Below are 22593 nucleotides of genomic sequence, written 5' to 3'. Positions count from 1 at the left end.
ATCCCATTCACCTCTTCGGTAGCTTTCCCTGTTGCATAGCTCGCTAGCCTGCCTCCCAGCAGGCATTCCCTCCCTGTCTGCAGTTGAAGTGCACCTTCAGGAGCGCTAGGCTTCACACGGGAGCCATTTCACCTGTATCACAATTTCTGTTGCCCTTGCTCATCCTTTTTGCCAATTCAAATGTGTCCCTTCCAGGAGGGGAAGGGACCAGGGTTCACGACAGAGTTGTTGAATGTACAATGTACATGGTGTTCATTTTCTTAAAACAACTGAAAAGAGGGAACTGGACTGTTCTAGTTCAGTGCAATTTGACATGTACTGTGCTGTAAGTAGTAGAGAGCATTAAACTTTCAGGAGAGAATGACAGTGATTCTTCTGCTGCTCAAAGAAATGGTGAAATTAAATGTAGCACCTGTAAGTCTAGATGAGAAACAGCTGAAGAGGAATGTTAAGTATAAAACTGCATGTGATATGGCAAGGGTAAGTAGGAAACAGTGATTGGTTTAAGATAATACAAAATTTTTTTTCCGACAGCAAGTGGAAATATTTAATGGTAGATTCAGAACACAGAAGAGTACCCATCTCTTCATATGATGTATAATTAATATGTGGCATTCATTGCCACATGACATTGCAGGTGCTTAAAAAAAACTTGGCTTCAAAATAGGGCAAATTTGAAAAGCAATCCATTAAAGGATGTAATGTACCAAGAACATATCTGCTTTGGGAAGTCCAGATATGCAAGCTAATGAAAGCTGGGACAGGAAAGTTATTTGCTAACTATCTATGTTATTATGTTCTTATACTTATTATACATATATATGTTATAATGTTATTATGTTCTTATACTGTTCCCTAGGTGCCTTCTATGGCCACTCTTAGAAATGGGATACCAGGCTATACTGGCTGTTGATCTGAGTCCGTGTTACTCTTATGTTAGTAATGCTTGAGGACGAAAGCTTCCACTTAAATATGTAGCCCTCCTTGAGGTGCTGTTATGCTTGTCCACTTATACCACTATCTAAAGATGACTTAGTGCTTAGATGAAATAGTAGTTTTCATGGTAAGTACACAACATTTTGCTTTTGTAGAACACAGGTGGGCATTTTCTTCATTAAATGCATGTTCCTCTTTTTGAATTACACAACTTCATTTAAAATACTGGCTTTCTGATGAATGATTCTAAAACGTTGTCTGACAGCAGAGTGGTGATCTGAGGAGAGGACCACTACATGCTTATGAAGAAATGCTCTTTGAGGATAAGAACTTTAATTTTTAAGCTACTGGCTACTAATTGTACTTTGACCTTTGGTTTGTACCAGACTTTCCCACATAAACTTTCTGGGACTAGCCAATGTTATAGTGTCATTAACTGTTCATAATGAACTAAATCGTTGGATGACACAGAAATACTTAAAATGCTGGATAAAACCTTGAATTAGAGAATCTTCAGATGTTGGCATGCGTTACTGGTAATTCTTGAAATTGATTCCATTCCCTTGATTCAGGGGCCTATTTTTACTGACCAGTTGCATTAGCCAAAATATTTTCAAAAACACTTAATTCGCATTTCTGCCTTTGGAACATGACTTAAAAGCTCTTTGTTTAACAGCCTACTTCTGAGTTTATATACATTTCTGTACTTCCACTTTTTTTCAGAGAAGAATTAATTACAGAAGATTATCGGTCAGACTTATACAGGAATTAGATGCTTAACACCGCTTTGATTTCTCACTGAAAAAAAATAGGATTTAGTTATCAAAATACTTCTACAAATCTAAGTCTATGAAAATTTTTTTGATCTTGAATAGACTCTGTAAAATCCTTGTTCTCATCTGTTTTTCTCATGTATAATGTTATCATTGTCTTCCTGAAACAGGTAGAAACAAATGACCAAACAGCCCTTGTTAGTAAGCCCAGGAGTAAAGGAGGAAACAGTGATCTGGCTTCAGCTGGATTTAACATTATCAACTCTATCATAGGATCAGGCATTATAGGTAAGTATACTTTTCTTCACTACCCTGTGTGTTCAGCCTTGTTTTTACATACATGACTATCCAGTTTGGGGAATAACAGTGTCATCTTACTTTCTACTGCTGTTCCTAAAGATTTTTCTCTATTTTTATTTGTTTACTCTGCAAAAATGCAGAAGTGTCAGCTGAGATCATGTCTCTCAGTGATAAATACCCTACAGCCTCTTTGCTTTAATCATCAAAGAGAGCTGGTTGGGCAGGTGCTGACTGGACTTCACACCTAGGCAACACTTTGTCCACTAAAAATTATCTTTCTGAGGTTATTAAGTGTGCTGGTCCAATTTGGGAGATCAGTAGCATTTAAATCTGATTATTTCTTTATTTTGGTCGTTACAAATAAGTATTTGGAAAGGTGGTTCTGTAATCTCTCCTTTTCTTATTTACAGGATTGCCATATTCAATGAAGGAAGCTGGTTTTCCACTAGGAGTACTGCTTTTATTTGGGGTTGCCTGTATCACAGGTACTCTAAAAGCAGTTTCTGTTGTAAAGTGAAAATTAGTCTTGCAATGTTTAGCTGATCTTGAGCTTAACAATACCTTAAACAGACACATCTATGACAAATAAAATGACAATTTTTTTCTCTTACCTCACTAATCCCTTGAGCAGATTAGTAAAAGTTGAGAATTATACTGTGCAACATATAAAGCTGCTTTTTGTGTGCATTTTATTTTCGTAAAGCCTAATTTCTTAGACTAGGTCAAGGTGACATTTGGAAGAATAGCCATTATTTGTGCCTCATAGTTACCTGTTTTAGTCCACTGCCTTTACCCTAATTAAGAAACTGATCCTTGAGCAGGTTGTATGTCACCTTTTTTAAATATGTCACAGAATTAAAACCTTTGGTTGTACTATGATTTTGAATATTTTATTTAATTATCATTCATCAGAAAAAAATTGATTTACCTTCAAAAAGGGGCAAGTTTTGGAATCACATGTTAAATAAACATAAGTAAATCCATTGGCATCAAAGGAGAATCTTTGAAAAGACTCTGTGGTTTCATGTCTTAAAACAATAAACCAAGTTAACATGAATGACACAAATTCTGTTACCTGATGCTGAGCAGCAGTTGATGCTTTTAATTGTTTAAAATACCATTTAAGGGTCTGAATAAATGATCAAGGTTTGAATGGCAAACAGTATAACAAGGAATGTGTTCTTTATGAATGGAAAATTTTGTCTATGGCTGATGGCAAAATACATTAATGAAACCATATGATAAACATAGCTCAGAAATTTCAGTAACTTTTCTGTAGGAAATCTGATTTGTCCTTTGCATTTCTAAGTATTTTGAAGACTTAATGGCCATAGGCCCAGAACCTGTGAAGTAAATTCAGCTTTTTATTATGTTAAAGACGTGGCTCAATATATCTTACACAATCAAATTATAACTATAGTTACAACTTTTTGACTTGCAGCATTTAGAGTACAGGTTAAGTATGTAATATTAACATTTATTTTCTGTAGTTTTTACTGAATAATTGCCAAACAGCTGTTATTTAGCAATTGTCACTGTGTTTCTTTTTGGGGGATGTTTTTGAATAATACTGGGTATAGTCCTAGATTGAGAGACATATACAATTTTACATTATTTAACAATAAATCTTTTTCAAGTTTTGTGGGTCTAAGATCCCTTGCTACAAAGACTTAATATTTCTTGTACAAAATCAGCTCAGTATGCAACATAATTGATAATGAACACTTCACTCTGCTTTTGTCTGCTCCCAATTACAATTTAAGTGCGTATATATTGTGTAAGAATTGCATATGCTCTTTGGCTTTCACATTAACAAATGGTAGAAATCTCTTTTGTAAAGACTGTGAAAATGTCATCATTTTAGTCATTCCCAGAAGATAATAAACACCAATACTGTTCACAGAAAGGAACTGTTCCTATTGCAGCATAGGCTACAAGCTAAGTGAAAGCCAGATGAGGAATAGACGAGGTCTAGCTACTATCTGTCAAGACATCTGCGCTAAGGTAATAAATTTTGTGCTGTAACTAATTGGACTGGAAAATCCCATGGTGCTCAAATGAATACTAAAGCATAGCTTGACTTAACAGCAATATTTTGAACTGTTCTTGATAAAAAGTTGAGGTTCAATGGTGGCATCACCCTGTGACATCAGCTCTGTCTCAAGGGACATTGCTTCATGATTTTCCAGATAAACCACTCTGCGCATGATTTATTTTAAGTCTCCAATAAAATTTTTTTTTTTTTGTAAACAGTGGAGAACACACAAAATACTAACCAGGCTTTCTCTTTCACAAATTCAGATAAGTAGCTGAGTAAAGTGATTGAGAGTTCCAGCACCATGACATGGGCAGTCCTCACATTTTACCCCCTTTCAGGGTACAATCAAATGCTCCATCCATTCAGGACCTCTCTGCACTATTAACTGAATTTTCCTTTCTTGGTGCTTGTGGCAGTTCTCATTCCCTTTGACCATACTGGCAACTGAAGAAAATTAGTCTGTTTCTGCAGTCCCTAATGGGGAAAGCTGGAATTTCCTTCCAATATAATCCTGAATTACAATGAATTATCCTGGTTTTGGTGGATTTGAGATTCTTTGAGATTTTTTTTTTATCCCTGTGCTTCCCAGTGCCACTGTTTCCGTTTTACAGACATTTTTTTAAGGAGTGGAAACGTTGAGCAGTAACCAACCACAAGTTGGTTCATACTGTCTTAACAGTACTTTTATATTTTAACAGATTATTCCATTATATTACTGATCAAAGGAGGGAACCTCTCCAATACCAACACCTATCAAGAGCTGGTCAGAAAAACGTACGGTCTTGTAGGTTATCTAATTCTTTCAACTCTTCAATTTTTATATCCATTTATTGGTAAGATCACATAAAATATAAATGTTTAAGTTTTTTAAATAACAAGCTTTTTCACAGTACCTCATTCCTGCACTGCTTAAATGTTAAGAACTCTGTAAAGAATATACTGTATATGCCTCTTTCCTATTAAAAAAAAAAAATAATTAAAAATTACTTGGCGTGTTCTGAAGAATGACTGAGGAGGAATTGAATGAATTGGAGCACCAGAGTAGTGGAAATGAACTGAAATGTAACAGCAGAGAAAATCATGATCACACATTTAAAAATTAATGACAAAAGTAACTATGGGAAATAAGAGAGAAGAGATTCTGTTCTAGAATGAGTAACAGAGCATGGATCTGATGTGCCTGAAACAAAAGGAAGATATGACTTCAGGAGTATATTAAATTGGTATTTTTTCCAAAGATGTAGTATTACTGTCACTGGAGAAGCCACTGATCAGATCTTGCTTGAATATTAGGTACTGTTATTGCTCTTCAAAAGCATTGATTCAGCCTCATACCCAATGAGGTACTAGGAAATTGGGCAGTCAAGACCTCTTTGAAGAAGCAATAGTAAAAGACCAAACAGGTATAATCTGGGAGGGAATTAATTAGACTGGAAGCTTAAAATAAAGTGATATTCTGAATCTGTCCCCTACAGTAGTAACGTATTTAAATAAAACCTTAAATAATTGGACATCGCCCTCAGACACATGATGTGAATTTTAGGGCTGTCTTATGCAGGGACAGAGGTTGGACTCTATGATCCTTGCAGGTCCCTTCCAACTCAGGGCATTTTATGATGCTATGATATTTTCACACATGGGGCTGCAAGAAGTAGTGACTTGAGACACCAAGAGTCTGGACTTGGTGACCGCACAGTCCCTGCTCAGAATTCCTACTTCATGAATAATCAGTCTGAATTCAGTACAGGTAGGTGATATTTTTAAGGGACTCAAGTTACTGTTACTGCATGTAACAACGTTACACACGACTTAAAAAGAGCGTAATTGCTACTTCATAGAGAATATGGAAAAGAACTGTAAAGATCTCGGTCCTTGCCATGGAACTGATTATATATATATGTATGTGCTTGAATTTATTTCTTTAAGTAGTGTTAATGGCTTATAAATAGTCACTGTTGTGAAATTGTGCATTAGTTAAGATCAGTACTTCTATGTGCGCTGTCTAAATGGTGAAGATCACGTAAGTATATAAATATTTTTTGTGTGTATTTATACACACCCTTGAAAACATATACACACTTGTAGTGTAGAATAAGATAAGAATAAAATATGAATGTTAAGGCCATAGTTCATATTAATGGAGGAAGGAATGGGAGTTCATATCTGGTATCTTAATCTGTTTTTTCCTCCTTTCTTCTGGTTTAAAGATTTTGCTAACTTTTTGCATAAGCTAGGAAGTCCTGTGCATTTGATTGCAGGACTGATTATTAGACTCACACAGGAACTTTGTTAAATAGAAACAAGAATTTGCAAATAAACTGGCAAAGAATTGCTGTTAGAAACAAATATTTTTAAAAAACATTTTCTCCTCTTCTAAAGTAAGTTTATATGGCAAGTCAGCACAATGGCCTTGCTTATTAGACTGGATTCTTGCTTAGGTTGTATCTGTTAAAAAAAAAAAGTGAAATGAAAAGAGGGGGGTGTTAAAGAATTTTATTTAGTTTATTTTAAACCTGAAACATAGAAGTTGTTGGTGTTCGCCAGAATTCATACAAAAGGGATAGTGGCATAATCCTGAAGTCTACAAAATATGTGTTTTAAACGTTTATCAAATATTTCATTTGACTTGTACTAACAGAAAATTTCATTTTCTTTAAGCTATGATCAGTTACAACATAATAACAGGAGACACTTTAACTAAAGTTTTTCAGAGAATTCCTGGAGGTAAGATGCATTTAAAAAGTTCAGAACAGGGAAAATGTATTGGATAGGAATATAGTGTAAGTACTTAGGGTTTAGCATCCCATCAATCTGAAGTCCTACCTGTTATTTTGCTTCTAAATTACTCTTAAATATTGTTCAAGTTAAGTACTGGAAGCGTATTTGTATGAGTGGTTTTTTGCATTGTTTGGGGTTGGTTTTTTTTTTTAAGTCTTTTTCACATAGCACATCTTTTCACCTGGCTGGTAGAAAGAGGTGGGAAAGCATTATAATCTCCCAAAGAATAGATGGAACTGAACACAGACTTTCCCTGTCAATTGCCAGTTGCTTTCCAGCCATAATTATTCATCAAGCTTCCATGCAAACCCGTGATTCATGGTAGCTTGACTGAAACTGAGATATGTTTTATTTTGTCATTGGCTTGAAAAAAAACCACCCACCAGTTGTACACATAAATCCCACTTATTGCAGGGAATATGATAACATTATTGTTGCCTTCTCATGGTAATCTGTATTTTGCAAGTGGAAGCCAGCTGACAGCAAGAAAGGAGGTGCTCAAAAGAAACCTCAAATTAACTTATTTTAGGACCTTTCTTTAAGAATTTGCTTATCTTCAACTGCACAGTAATTGATGATAACACTCAGTGCCAAAAAAATCCAGAAGCGTAAATGGTAGAAAGAAGTAGTAAAATGTTTTACTTGCAGTCTGCCAACATTGACCCAGGCATGATGAAAGAAATTAGTAGTGATCTATATGTAGAAATGCCAGACTTCCAAAGTCTGGTATAATATGTCCCATATGTTACGCATTTGGCTTGAATTTGCTGAATTCTTGTGATTATGCACATGCTGTGTACGGCTTCCTCACTGTTAGTTAATGCCTAGTCTTTATTTCAGTGTTACTTAGCTTGAATAAATGGGGTAAAAGCCTGGTCAACATCAGAGTTTGTTACACCTAGCCTTTTACATGTAACTAATCTGTTCCTCATGTCAGTCCCTTAGACAAATAAATTCTTTTCTTTTTTTGCTTTAGTTGGACCAGGGAACATGCTTACTGACCGTCACTTCATAATTTTTCTTAGCACCATCATCTTTACCTTGCCTATATCTTTATATCGAGACATAGCAAAACTGGGAAAGGTAAATCATAATAGCAGCTGGTTTTTGGTTTACTTTTCTGTGTGCTGTTAGAAAATAAGTGCCAGTCATAACTTAATGTATTTGAACTCAATTACATCTGGCCAAAGCATGTTAAATATTTTAGAAATTCAGACTGTCTTCTGTCCCAAGAAATATAAGAAGACTTGGAATAGCTTAAGCAAAACTTTGGTCTCCATATGAATTGCTGGAGTTTTTCCATCTACTGCTAGTAAAACTCAAATCCTGTAAAGCACTGGGTGACATAGGCCAGATCTTGAAATGCTGAGCACCTTTGATTAGAAATGTTTAAATGGAACTATCACTTAAAATTAGACAAATAGCTGCAATTGGTTAGTTACTCAAAGAATAACGAATTAAAAGATGATGATATAGGACAAGTTTTCTAACTATAAATATTTGACATGTGATATCTAGAACTTTACTTGGTTGTTAATTATTATTTAGGGGAAAAAAAAGTACATTATACTGCTAAGAGGACAACCTTTCAGCAGCTTACCGACTGAATTCGTGTTTTTACCTTTACAGGTATCTCTTATTTCTCTGATTTTAACCATTGTCATCCTGATTATTGTGATGGTGAGAACAGTAACATTCAGTCCACAAGTGTGAGTATTCTTGCACTTGCCACAAAGTGAATTTTTGATCATATGTAATCTGTTATTTCACTGTTACATATATCTGCATAGTTTTCGAGCATGGCTGTTTTGAGACAGACAGATATTTGGAAAAATAAATCTGTATTAACACTAAAACAAAATGAACTGCTAAAACATACTTTATCTTTTTTTTTCTTCTATTGCACATAAGCAAATTTAGAAAAAGCCTCAAAAGCCCTACAAATTAATTGGAAATTGTGTGTGATATGGCTAATAGCAGGTGGCTCCTGAGCAGGCATGTAAGCTTGTCTGTCATTTGAGAAATCTTTAATTTTGTCCATTATTGTCAGATGGCCTGTATTTACAGTCCTAAAATAGATAGTGTTTCAGGAATATATCTTTTTCTGTTTATACAATGATTGCATAATAAAAATGGAATAATGGAATACAAACAATGAAAAGAAAAAAGAACACAATAATAAAAAGTTTATTCTGTCATTTGAGAAAAAACAATATAAGCATGCAGAACTGATTTTGAGCACTCGTACTCTGAAAGTAGTATTTACCATTGGACATTGGAGTGTTCTAGGCAATTTCGTGCACATGAATGTGTTGTGGCAATGTTTTTATAATTATATTGCAAGAAAGTGTTTTGAATCTATTATCTTTCCTTTATGGCCTACAGGATGTCTTACAAATTCTTCCCAAATGTGTATCGTGTGTCTCTTTTACTGCATTTCATGTTGATTGCTTCTTGGCCTAACCGCAGTGGATACGGACAGCAAACTGTTCATTCTTTTTCAAATGCTTAAAAAACCACAAGTAAAGAGCTGTAACTTGTCCCTCTTTGATGGTCCTTTCTATAGACTAAACAAGCACAGTTTCTTTGGTGTTTCTCTTTGTGTCATTTCCTGTGCTACTGATCATTCTCAATGGCTGCCTTAAGTTCTCTGTAAATTAAAGCGATATTGTGGTACCCCAGCTGCCTGTGGTATTCCCACTGAGGAGCAAAGAAGAAAGACTGATATATCTTACATGCAGAGTGTCTCGAGATCCCTTTCAACTGTATCTTTTGGGGATTGCCACGCTCCTGTTCATGTAACCTAGGTACATGTTTGCCTCTTTGGAAAATAACATGATATTGTGGACGTGCCTTGAGTTTGCAGTATAACTGAAGCACCAAGCCCTTCTCTGCAGAACTGTGAGCTGGCAGTTTTTTCTTTCTTTTATTCTGCTCTCATGAAGTTTGAGGGTTTTTTTTGCTTGTTCCTCCCTGCTCTGTTCTAGTGAAGCCATTTTTTCCCCTGCATAACTGTAGAATTTGTCATTACACAATTGAATGCTGCTTTATCAGATGATTTCTCCATTTACTACCATAGTTACGATTTTTCTTTTTTCACCCTGTTCTCTAGCATGCTTGTGTTAACAGAAAGCATGATAAGTACAGTTAAGGATTTACTTTTTGTTCCATTATTCAAGGTACTGCTGAATACATTCAAAAGTGCTGGAATCAGGCCAGGTTCCATGGGAAACCCATTCAGATACCTTCCCACTTTGATAATTACTCTCTGAGTAGTAATCAGTTTTCACTTACCTTTAGATTTTTCAAAGAGAAGATTGCTTCCCTTTGAGAAGTACAAGAAGATTATCCAGGAATTATAAAAATGTCTTGTTGCTTAAATACAGTTCATATTCTAGTTGAAATTTGTATCTATTATTTGGACAACAGAGAATGTTATCTTTCCTAGAAACCTTCCGCAATGTGTTAGACCATCAGTGAATCAAAAATATGATTACTGTTTTTAATTATTCGATGTTCTTGAAGCTGGGCTGAAAACTAGCAATAAGTCTTGGAGTGTTGGTTAGTTATTTTGTTTTGTTTTTTTTTAGTTGCCTTGGGAGTGGAGCAGGTTGTCCAGGGACATTACAGGAGTGTTATTTTCTTGTTAGTTCTTAGGAAAAAAAATATTTGCAATGAAGTATTACTTGGTTTAATTTATTTCCTCTTACAATAAATATGAAACTGAGGTGCCTTTTTTTTTTCCTTTTGATTTATTTCATCCATATGATTATTGTTGCCTGAAGGACATAATGAACTTGCAGGTAAAATCCAGTGTTCTGGACCCAGAGATTACCCTCACTAGTTTGAGATGTTGGATAAAAATACATTTTGATGATCTGTTTTCTACTTTATTTCTATGTGCTTTATAGCTGGGTATTTTTCTACTGTGATCAAAAACAATGGCTTAGAATTATCTCAAACGGTGAATGTGCAGTATGTTAATACTGCATAAAATAACTTCATGTTTCAAAGCTGAAACTAACATTCATTGCTGTAAAAAACCAATATTTTATGTAGCTTATAAAGATGGATCATTTTCATTTGGTGTTCTTTTGGAAAGAATGTAATGATGTCAGTGTCTGCATAATACATAAATCTCTAGGAAAACCTTCAAGAGCATCTGCTACACATAAATAGGATGTGAGAATTACTCAACTGGCAGCTGATCACAGGGATGAAACACCAAGTGTTCAGGAAAATAACTTGAAAGGAGAAAGCTGATTTTTTCCTTCGTATAAATAAACCAGTAGTAAGCAAAGATAAGGTTTAATGTGTGATGAAATTAAAAATTAAAACCTAAGCTACCGTATATTTACAGAACTGGTAAGTAGTTCATTAAGGAAGAAAGAGGAGTTAAAGCAGCTGTAACAAAGTGGAAATGACATATACCTTTGCCTTTTCTGTGTTCTTTAACAACCAAGGTGACTTTGAATTTAAAATTCAAGGCTGATGTAAGCATTACTCATTTTCTTTCCATTATATTGATTGAAATTATATTCAACATCTATAAACTTTGTCAGCATCTAACAATGGAAGTCTGTCACCCTTTCCAACATGTAGTTCCCCTGTCAAACCTATGACTTTGCTTCTTCTCTAGAAAGTAATGGTTTGGGGTTTTTTTCAGTCAGTGGTTTGTACCTGCAAACTGGGTTGAGATCAGGGACATATGTTTTTCTTGCCCTCCTTAAAGATGTTTTGCTTCTGATGCACTACTGTATTATATTTGGCAGCATTTCTACATAAATGACAGAAAAGATTTTTGCATAGGATGGCTTTTAAGACGGGGAGTATTACACTGTAAATATTTTACAAGAAGTAGAAGATATGCTGGTTTTAGACTGCCAAACAAATTTGTCCAACTCTTACTCGTGATCTAAATGTGAAATGCCTTTTACCCTGTTTGGAGGTCTTATTTGACTGGTTCATTTGTTCTTTTCATTTTCCCCTGTTCTAATGTAGCTAAACACTAGTATTTTCTAAGCTTTTTTGAACTCACTAGCATGTTTATTATGCTATACTTTCCCTTAAGTGTACTGAAGACTGAGTTATTTTCTTAACCTCTAGGCTTTCTTCATTGCTACTTTTCACTACCTTCCTACAGACAGTTTTAATTGTCAGTCTGTCTTGCTGTTGTCTTACTTTCAGCTGAGACGTCTTCCTATCTGAGATCTCCCTTGGAATATCTTTTTGTTTGACCTTTTACCATTTTTGTTCCAAGATTCAGTTATATCACCTCTCAGCTTTTACTTTTTGTTACAACTTATATATATATGATAGACAGTACAGCTCTCAACAACTGCATTTAGTATCACAAACATATTTTTTCGTTATCTTTCATTCTGTTTCATCTAACTACTACTGCTCTAGCATGAATAAAACTTTGTGTTCATGCAGGCATAGCCTGTGTTTTTCATATACTGAGTGAGAAGCGGTCAGCTAGCTCTTTTTGTCATCCAGGGATATTTGCAGCTACTGCTATTCTTATAGCAGCAGCAGCATTTAAAATCTTCCCCAAACAACTCCTAACAAGAATCTAGGTCAGACTGGTCAGAGCAAAAGTCCTTCTCAAAACAAAGAAGAAAAAGATTAAAAAAAAGGAAAAAAATCCATCTTGAACAGCAGCAGCAGTATTGAAAAAGTAAAAAGTAGAATATGTACGGTGTTGTCTCACATTCTGATATTCTTGAGATAGACTCAGCCTATGTGTGCATCTGCCTACACAGACGCATGTATTTATATGAATGAGTATATGTATATTTACCTTGACATTTGTAATATTGCCATTAGGTGCCCTTTGTCTTGTGAGCCATTTCAAGTGATTATTCACGGTATGGCTCTTCCATAACTATCAGGTACTGTTTCCTGTCAAAATTTTCTCTTTCCCAGTCTGAAGCCTTATTTTATACAGACACTTCAATGTCACCTGCACCCTTTTCAAGGAGCTTTGCATAAATCTCTGTCACACAGACTGGACTTTGGAGGTGATTTGTTGTTGATATAGTGGGAACTCTAGAGCTTTGACTTTTCATTCTAAATGCTCAGAAATTTAATTTCTTACTGTGTTGCTTTCAATTCTTAGTTTATGTATTGCATCTATGCGAGACCCCTCTATCCCCAAAGTATGAAAATGGTTTTCAAAAGACATGCAGCAGTGTATGACTTACTGTAAGAAATAGTCATATAGTGTTGCATATGTCATCTATACCAACATGCGTTGTATGACATTGCAATCTGCTGGTAGTGTTCAAATTGTGGATCTGAAATTCTTCCTCCATTCTGCAAATAGAATTGAAGGAATTTATCTTCTTACACTGCTAAATAAACATGATTTGATTCTCTTGGATTCTTTTTCCCCCAAATAATACTTCTAATCTGATTTGTTGTTCTTCCATAGAGCAAAGCTGTATTTTGGTCTGTTACATATTGCTAGTGCATAAGCTAACACTGTGGAGGGGGAAAAGTAGCTTCGGTGATTTTTTTTTTTTTTTAATTGATTTGGCCACTTTATTAAAAATATTTCAACTGGAATTCACATGCTTTCTACATTCCTTTTTTTTAAACCCCTATTTCTAGGAACTTATACTATAGCTATACTATTGCACAGGATGTACCATTTTCACAGAAATTAAATGTTTCAGACAAAAGCATTCTTTATTTCTGTGCATTTAAAAAATATTTTGGTGTATAGGATATTAGATAATCTAAGTGTTAATAATTAATAGAGAAGGGGGTAAGGAGGCTATCACAAATTCTGTTGTCAAAGGGAAATAAAATGAGTTTTCATTCCTTGTGTTTGATATCAAAGCTGACCTCTAGTGGTTATAGAATGGAACAGTTGTGATGTTCGCCTTCTATATTCTGGACAAAAAACTGAACTTGATTTTGATGCTCAGGTTCTTTTCACTTCAAAGTTAACCTTAGCAACCATGGCTTATGAGCAGAAAAGGTGCTCTAAGTCTGAGCTGAATAAGCATTAGACTGTAAATTATTTTTTTTTTTAATATAGAAAAGGAAGGAATGACTATTTGAGCTCTCATGAAATTGTAAGATATGAGTTCTGAAAGGGGAAACAGGAACACCTTGGTTTTTTCTTTTTTTTTTTTTAGTGGGTGGGGGTGGAGTTTAAACATTTGAAAGAAATGAAAGCTGGCATAGCATATGCCACTACAGCTGTCAAAACCAGCTAGATAGCACCAGAGAGAGGGAGAGAGAAAGCTGCCATTGTTACCTTCCCAGAGCTGGCATGAGTGCCATACTGCTTTCTAGGGCAGTAGGAAAATAACAGTTAAGGCCTCAGGTGGCAGCAGCTTTCCCTCTAAATAAAAACAGAGCAATCAAAGTTAGCAGCAGCCAACTTTTTAAGAGCAAGCTTCTCTGTACTGTACCTTTGCCTGTGCTTTAATATTACAAATATAATGTTCAACTGGCTTGTGAATTTAATTTTATATTTTTATCAAACTGTAGTTCTGGCAAAAGATGTTTTGTGTCCTTCTCCTTTCCTTCACTTTGGCTCTTTATTCAGAGAGGCAGTTCATGCATCAAGTGGTTTTTCACAAAGTATGCTGATGGTTTTCTGTGGTGGTGCTCTAAGAATTACAATTACCACAGGCCCAAAATTGTGGGCATATCTTAGAGGAGCAGATGTGGGGAATATTACATTCTTGCCTGATTATAAAAGTCTCCATATACTCTCTTACACTGTATTTTATCACTCCTTTGGGAACTAGCAGAATTCCTTTACTATGAGGAAGAATTGGAACAGGTGTAAAGAAAGGCAAACTGTCTCATTTGATTTGTAGCCTAGGAAAAAAATCTCTAGGCTGTATGTAATACATGTGCAAATTCAAAGGAAGAAATTGCCTCTAAATAGTCAGAAGAGATTTTGGGTTGAGATGACCTTAGTCAGACTCAGTAACAGCTTTTACCTTCCCTGTTGCTGTTTGTTGGTATATGATGACTTGAAGAGTTTATTTACAAAACTGGTCACTGAAACAGTCTGACATTTTTGGCTCTGAAAACTGATTACAGAAATACTTGAATCAAAACAAGGTAGGTGAGAAGGATATCTCCCAAGTTGCAACTTATTGTTGATGAACACTGTGGCCTGCTTCAGAGAGTTCTGGAGATCTGACTAGCAATTCTGTATTACTGCATAGTATTTTAAATTATTTTTAGTAACTGATAGTTGAAAAGAGGATAATCTATTAAAACAAATATCCGTTTTAGACCCAAATCGGAAAACGCATGGATATTTGCAAAATCAAATGCAGTGCAAGCTGTTGGGGTGATGTCATTTGGTAAGTATTATTTTTTGTATTTTCAATGTTCAGATCAACTGTAAGAAATTGCTTTAATATTTTTGACCTAGAAATTGCATATTTTAATAATCATCGTTTTATATTCATGTTAAGATTGTTTAGAAGAAAATGAAGTTGACTTTGAGTCATCTATAGGTGAATTTAATTGTTATGGGTTTAAGACAATATCCCCATCCATTGCCCATCTGGCCCTAGAGACTATTGCCACTGTAGCAGAAACAGTGGCGTGGCACATGAATCCAGCTCAACTGTCCAGGTCATCTTAAAACACCTGCATCAATAGGGTTAGACTAACTGATAAACTGGGGAGGCTGTGATCATTCTGCATTCTCTTGGATAACCTCAAACTGAAAAATCTTAGACTGCAATGCATACGTTCCCTAGAGTGCCTGTTGCTTCCCATTTCTCACAGTGAACTATTCAGGTGAGTCTCAACTCGCCTCCATTATCCTCATTCTAAAATCTGTTCCTATCTGGAGGATCTGATATATTACTACTTGTTATCGCTGTGATAATCTGAGGCCTCCTAACCCTTGCTGCTGCTGAAAATGGATGTCATAGGAAGTGTAAAAGTAGCAAATGGCTCTGTGGATTTAAAAAAAACCAACAACCTCAAAACTGCTGTTGGGTTCTTAAGCAAAAGTGCAGAAAGAGGGAACAGAGGTGGAATGGGTGTATGGAGGGTTGGAAAAGGCATGGCATTTTAGGTTAATGTAATCAGAATCATCTCAGCATTAATATAAACCTTCACCACATCAAATAAGTAAGTAAAAGGTCAAGGCATTTATCTTTGCCACTCATTGCAGGATTAATGTCTGTATTTGAGTGGATTCAAACTATGCTGTGTCTCTTCTACCTTGGAATATTCACCCCATACATTTATTTTATATGCATATATGCATGATTTCATACATTTGCTTTAACTGTTATGTGTGTTTCAGCATTCATCTGCAACCATAACAGCTTTTTAATATATGGGTCTCTGGAAGAACCCACATTAAAGAACTGGTCGCAAGTCACACATGTGTCTGTCTCACTCGCTGTTGTTATCAGTATAGTGTTTGCTGCATGTGGATATATGACTTTTACAGGATACACAGAAGGTAAAATGCTTGATCCCTTAATTTTGGTGATTGCTGTAATCCTTAGATTTCTGCCTTTCTGTCTGGCACGCTGTTATTATCTTAGTGATTGTGAAAATGCCAAAATCATACTATGTTTGGACAGAAATAGTTAGGACATTCCTTGTGGTTACCCAATAACCAAACCAGAATACAAAGATGTCAGCTACAGGCTAATAGGTGTCAGATTCACAAGTGTAAGCCTCACCAGTGAAAGTCCCCTGTGAATACCTCCATAATCAAAATACTTCTGAGTTCTAAGCATCTATATTTTAGCTACATGGTCCACTAGCAGAGAGCAGAAAGAAGAAAAATTGCCTTGATTTTTCTACAAGGTGCCTGGCATGTATTTTTGTACATTCTCCTGTATCTTTTCCTGTTTGTGCTAATATAGCATCCTAGCTCTGACTTGGAGATATTTCCTATCTTTACAGCGGCTGTTCTGCTGTAACTAATCCGACTGTCACATCTGTGTGTATATGAATATATATATAATCATTGTTACATCATACTATTTAACAGCATTTTATTGAAGTGGAAAAGGTGCTTTCAAAAGAACAAGGTATAAATTTGTTCAGTGCATCAGCTTCTTCAGGAAAAATACACATTTCATAAGCAAGCTTATGTTATTTAATAGTGCTTTTCCAAATTGTAGGAGCAGGCTTCCAAGCTTTTTCCTTTCCTGATGAGCAGGAGGATGTAGTTGAGAACAGGGGAACTGTAGGACGGGGGTTACTGGTTGATCTGTCCTCCTTTTCCCTGCCTCCAGTGCTGTTTATGCAGAATAACTTACTGTCCTAGATGCAACTGTAGCTAGACTAAGTGCAAACACGTAGCTATTTCAAGTATTGAACGCCCTGACTGCAGCTATCGCTCAGCATATGAGTCTGCTGTAAGCAGGTTTCGTCTTACCTTATGTCTTCCCTGTCAAAATCTTTTGGCTGTTTTTTCTAAAGTACACCTTATTGCTTCTTCAGTGCCATTGTGCTCCTAAAAGTAGTGAATCATAAGACAGTATAGTAATCAGGTAGAAAAGACCTGGTAGATAATCTGATTACTGTCTTGCAGTCTCTCTTGTGCCTGAGAGATCATTATTACAGATTCTTTGTGGTAAACATTATGCAAGATGATGATTTGAATTCTCTAGCAATGCTTTTGTTGTTATATATAAAGATTTGCTAGGTAATAATCCATATGTTTATAATGGGCTCTAAGGGTCAGAATATTTGAAATTCTTCACTGCACCAGCTGTGATTAGGTACTGTCAGGGAAATGTAGTTCTCCAGAAGTAACTCCCTGGTCTTCCTTGTGTAATTGTTGTAGTTCTAGGAATTACATTTTTAAAGGAAATGTATCTTTTACGAGCTTTCTTTCTGAATTTGTCACATAATTATTTAAACAAACACCAGCATCTCGTACAAAATCTGTGCTAAGGGAAGATAACAGATGACAAACTCTAATGTTTACGCGTTAAAATATTTTTGAAAGGTAAGTGCTGCTTGAAATAAAAACACTGTTACTAGCAGGATTGGGGGAAAGTTCTTCCTGGATGTAATTTGTGCTGTAACTACAGTTTCTTGATGTGTATCAGGAGACGGGATCAGAAAGTCTTAATTACTCCAGTAATTTACACTTCGATTTGCAAATAGGCAAATGACATGAAGTTCAAACTAATTGACATTTTGCTGTGCTGTAGGAGATATATTTGAAAACTACTGTAGAGATGACAACCTTGCTACATTTGGAAGGTTTTGTTATGGAGTTACTGTAATTCTGACTTTCCCCCTTGAATGTTTTGTGACCAGGGAGGTAAGAATTTATTACATTCTCCCTTTAACAGTGTTGATGTATTAATAATGTGAGATGAATATTAATATATCTATTGTAGCTGAAGCTAGTAGTTGATCTCTAATAAAAATCAGTGTATCCTATCGTGCTGCATGCAATGAGTGTGAGGTATTAGTTGTACTGTGTAGATTCTGGCCATATAATGTATTACATTTATTATCTATATCCAATACTATATCCAATATCTATATCCTATATCCAATATCTATACTATCCAATATTACATTAATAACTACTTAATAGTATCAGGACTGCTTAAAATTCCAAGTTTGACATAAATGTTATTGTTGTCGTGTTGAGAATAGCCAAAAATAGCATATTTATCATGCTTACTAGTTTCGCTTTGTAAAAGTATCTCCATCTAGGAAATCCATCGGTTCAATAAATAATTGTAAGTGGTTTTAATTCTGTAGTGGGCAAATGAGAAGAAAGTAAGTATATCCTAAATCCTGCAGGTATAACTACGTCAGTTTTGCAAGTGTTCTGCAATTTTAGTAATGGTTGTTATGAGTTATTTCTGAAAGTGGATGAAGATGTGCTCTTGAAGCAAGGTAGGTAAAGTCCAGTTAGTGTATTCTCATCTTTTAGTTTCCTGAGGTTAGAAGATTTGGAATAAGCTGTTTGTTAACATAAAGAGCAAAATCAAGGTTTAAAATTGTGATTCTGTTTCAGGTGATTGCCAATGTGTTTTTCCATGGGAACCTCTCAACAGTTTTCCATGTTGTTGTGACAGTAGTTATCATTGCTGTGGCGACTGGTGTATCATTAGTGTATGATTGCCTTGGAATAGTTTTAGAGCTGAATGTAAGTGAACGTGTATACTCTTTTATTTAATAAAACAGCTTTTTATGAAACAGAACTCTGAAAAATCCGCAGCTCAACTGAAAATCTTATGTAATTTGGCACAGTAGAATTGTTAATAGGAAAAAAGGGAATTATTCACTGCTTCAAAGTTGTGTAATTAAAGGAGAAAGGAAGTTCAGGAAGTAAAGTTCATATGGTTGGGGAGGGCTTTTAGAACAGTTCTGGAGATATGGCAAGTGGAAGTGACTTACCAAATATATTTAAACTGCAGTGGAAATCGCTAAAATACTCATCCTAACTGTATTGCAGGACTGAATCTAGTACTTCTTTCTCTAATCCCTGCTTCTGATGAAATTGGCAAATTACTAAACACTGGGGCAGATCCTAATGGCTGCCTTGTGCCAAAGGGGCAGGGGGCAAAAGAAAGAACCAGTAGTAGCGAGACCATGGAGATAGTAACCTGAATTTTTCCCTGCTTTGGGCTTAACAGGGAGCAAAACCGAGTAATTTAATAACCTGAGTGTATGATTTTTAGGAGGAAACTGCTTTGTTTGCCAGTAAACATTCCTGTTGTCTGGTATTGCCTCATAGCAGAGACGGAGCTTACCAGGCAGGCCACACAAGGCACTTATTGACTTGACCCAGTTCTAACACATTTATGTAACTGCTTGTTTTGGTTGGCTGGAACTGCCGTGTAGTCTACTGGAGACCTAGACTACTAGCTAGAAAAGTAGACATACCAGATGAAGTCAGTCTGTTTTGGCACAGGATGTACATTTAATCAAATGAAATGGTAAAACAAAATTCCAGTCTGCATTTAAGATATTGTCTTAACAGTTTACCTGCAACTTCAGGTTTATTTACTTATTTATTTATTAAAAATAAATAAATAAAGCAGATGTGGAAATACCGTACTCCAGGATATAAAAGAAGAATTTTTAAGGACAGCCTTTGCTTCTTTATAGAAATTCTTTTAAATTGCCTTTTTACATCCCTGTCCATCCATTCATTGATGGAAAGAGGGATTTGTTCTTTATGTTACATGATACCTGTACTTGTACGTACATTATGGTACATGTACACTGTTCTGATCCACAGTGCAGTTTATCTGCACTGCAGTTTATGATGACTGCTTTTGTAGCAGTGATTTAGCAGGTCATCCTTGCACTGATATTATAGAACAGGTCTGAATATTCAGATAAGCTATTCAGCTACCCTCTATTTAAAATAATTACCAACATAGTTTCTTCTCAGTTAATCCTTTATAAATTATAACTAGCTCAAAATAAATAATATTCCTATTGGTTTGGTCAGGATGTATGTTCCTTTGAAGTCTCTCATTCATGGTATGTGTTGGTAATTTTTTTCCATCTTTTTCCCCCCTCTTTTTTACATCACACGTGCATAAAATTCACCAGTGTGTATATATACACATCAACAAAAGTATTTAAATGTGTGCATGGGTACACACATGCCTATTTTGCCCAAATATCTGAGTACGGGCATAATGAACTTAATTAACTATGTGTACCTATATATGTATCTGTGTTGTACATTTATTATATGGTATAATATGTTAAGAATAAATTTACACCAGAGAATTGCCAGCAACTCTTTCTAGAATGGATAAATATGTGTGATTCCTATTTGGAATGAAATTGTTTTAAAATAATCACTCAAAAGCAAACATTCCATCAATGCAATATCTTTGCCCAAAGAGGCCAAAGCAATTACGGAATAGTCAAGCCAATAGCTTGATTCAGGTACAAATAGAAGTTGATAGCCAGGCATTTCAGTGGGTAGCTCATACCTTGTGGCTTGGTTTTTTGAGTTTTTAAGAGAGAATTTGACAATTGGCTGTAATCATTGTGCTTAGAAGATTGTTCAGCCCTGATATCCACCAGTAGAGAAAAATGAACAGGCAGAGTCTTTCCCTGTGAAAGACTTCTCAGCAAGCTTTCTGTCCAGCAGAAGAGCTGTCTTCTGGCTCTTCACCACAGATGGCATTTGCTGCTGTTTCTCCAACTCTGCTTACTTTTCCCCTGCTTTCTGATTTTAAAAGAAACACAAACCATTGTGTTTGCCCTGTGGTAGTTCCCCAGGGAAACTGTTCAATCATATGGGAGTCAAGGGTCCAGGGATTTTGATGTGCTATTCTTTTACTGGGATGCTGATTCGTGTTGCTACACCTACTTAAGAGTCTTGTTTTTTATGAAGGAAATGCTTTGTGCATGTGCCTATTTTTGATATCTGTACTGATCAGTGTTAACAGGCTCTACCATACAAATACACAAAAGCTTGTACAAACATTGATGCAAAGATATTCAGCAGGCTGTGTTACTACCTTACCATAATTAAGTTGAAACATAGTCTTCAAGTATGTGACAAAGTAAACGACCAAAATTTCTGCATGAAATGTTCTCTTTTGGCATGTAACTCATATTTCAATCTGCAGTGGCTTTCCTAAAAAAAAGCATTGATAAAAGAAGTGTTGAAGCAGGTGCTTTTTGTCTGTCCCTGTCTAAGAGAGCATTTAAGGAGGAGCTGAATTTTTAACATGAGGGTGGGGTTTACTCTCTGAGAGCTTTGCTTTCATAGGGAAGTCAACCTAAATCAGGTCATAAATGTAGAAATTGATCAGAATTCTTTGAACTGCTACATGATATTTCTACTTTTTTTCCTAAGGCAGTATTATATCTAGATTCCTACATGGAATGATCTTAAATATTTTAAGACAGTTGCAGTATTGCAGAACTATTACGTTTCGACTTTTACTGTATTTCTGAAGCTTAGAAAATTCTGGTAATCAGATTTAATAGTACGTGCGACATAAATCATTATTCTGTATCAGCAAAAATAAACCTGAATTATTTCAAGTAGTTTTACAGATATTTTTGCAAGTTACTTGTGACTTAGAAAAGAAAGTTTTCCATATAGCAACACTGGAAAAGGCCTCTATTCTCTGGCTTTACTGTTGCATCAATCTAATCACAACCATTTAAAAATGTAGGTTTTTGTGCTTCACATTTAAATACATATGCTTATGAGGGTTTTCTCTATTGTTGTTTCCCACACACAGGGAGTTCTGAGTGCTACCCCACTTGTTTTTATCATCCCAACAGCGTGTTATCTAAAGCTGTCCAAAGAGCGATGGAACCATTCAGATAACCTCATATCCTGCCTGATTCTTGCTGTCGGTGTGCTAGTGATGACAGTTGGGTTTGTTTTGACTATCCTGTATCCCCAAGAATGTAGCCATGGAAAAGAAATGTTCTACTGCTTCCCTAGTAATGTTTCTTTTCACAACAGTACACTTCCACCATAGGTAGCACACCAGTCTCCAGATTAGATCAGGTACACCTCTCAGCAAGCCATACATGCCAGTTAAAGGAGTGTGGAACAAAGAGCTTTTATGTTTTGATATGCACTAAGATTTTTAAACTGTATAACTGTATTTACATACTTAGTTTTATGCTGCCATCCTTTTCCAGATAAGACTTGAGTTTTAGCTGTTGAAACAAATTCTCAGAGGTGCCTTTCCATAGACATTACTTGAATAACTTGCAAACCTATCAAAAAAGGCTGCATTTTTTTTTTTTACTTAATCTGCAATGCTGTTTAAAAGCTATAAATGA

At 35.6% G+C, this 22593-nt stretch overlaps 1 protein-coding gene across 1 annotated transcript; it reads left to right on the top strand.

Moving 5' to 3' along the window:
• Positions 1-2419: 2419 nt before the first annotated feature.
• SLC38A11 (solute carrier family 38 member 11) lies at positions 2420-22328 on the top strand. The gene is made up of 10 exons (XM_075093336.1): positions 2420-2494; positions 4746-4880; positions 6706-6771; positions 7802-7908; positions 8455-8534; positions 15094-15164; positions 16127-16288; positions 18003-18115; positions 18827-18958; positions 22038-22328. Exons 1-10 carry the CDS (start codon positions 2434-2436, stop codon positions 22281-22283), a joined length of 1173 nt encoding a protein of 390 aa, XP_074949437.1. The 5' UTR covers positions 2420-2433; the 3' UTR covers positions 22284-22328.
• The last annotated feature ends 265 nt before the right edge of the window (positions 22329-22593 follow it).

The sequence above is a fragment of the Phalacrocorax aristotelis genome, chromosome 5 (assembly GCF_949628215.1).
Source record: "Phalacrocorax aristotelis chromosome 5, bGulAri2.1, whole genome shotgun sequence".
Lineage (NCBI taxonomy): Eukaryota > Metazoa > Chordata > Aves > Suliformes > Phalacrocoracidae > Phalacrocorax > Phalacrocorax aristotelis.
The sequence above is the reverse complement of the archived record's forward strand: the minus strand, read 5'-3'. Positions and strand labels throughout refer to the sequence as shown.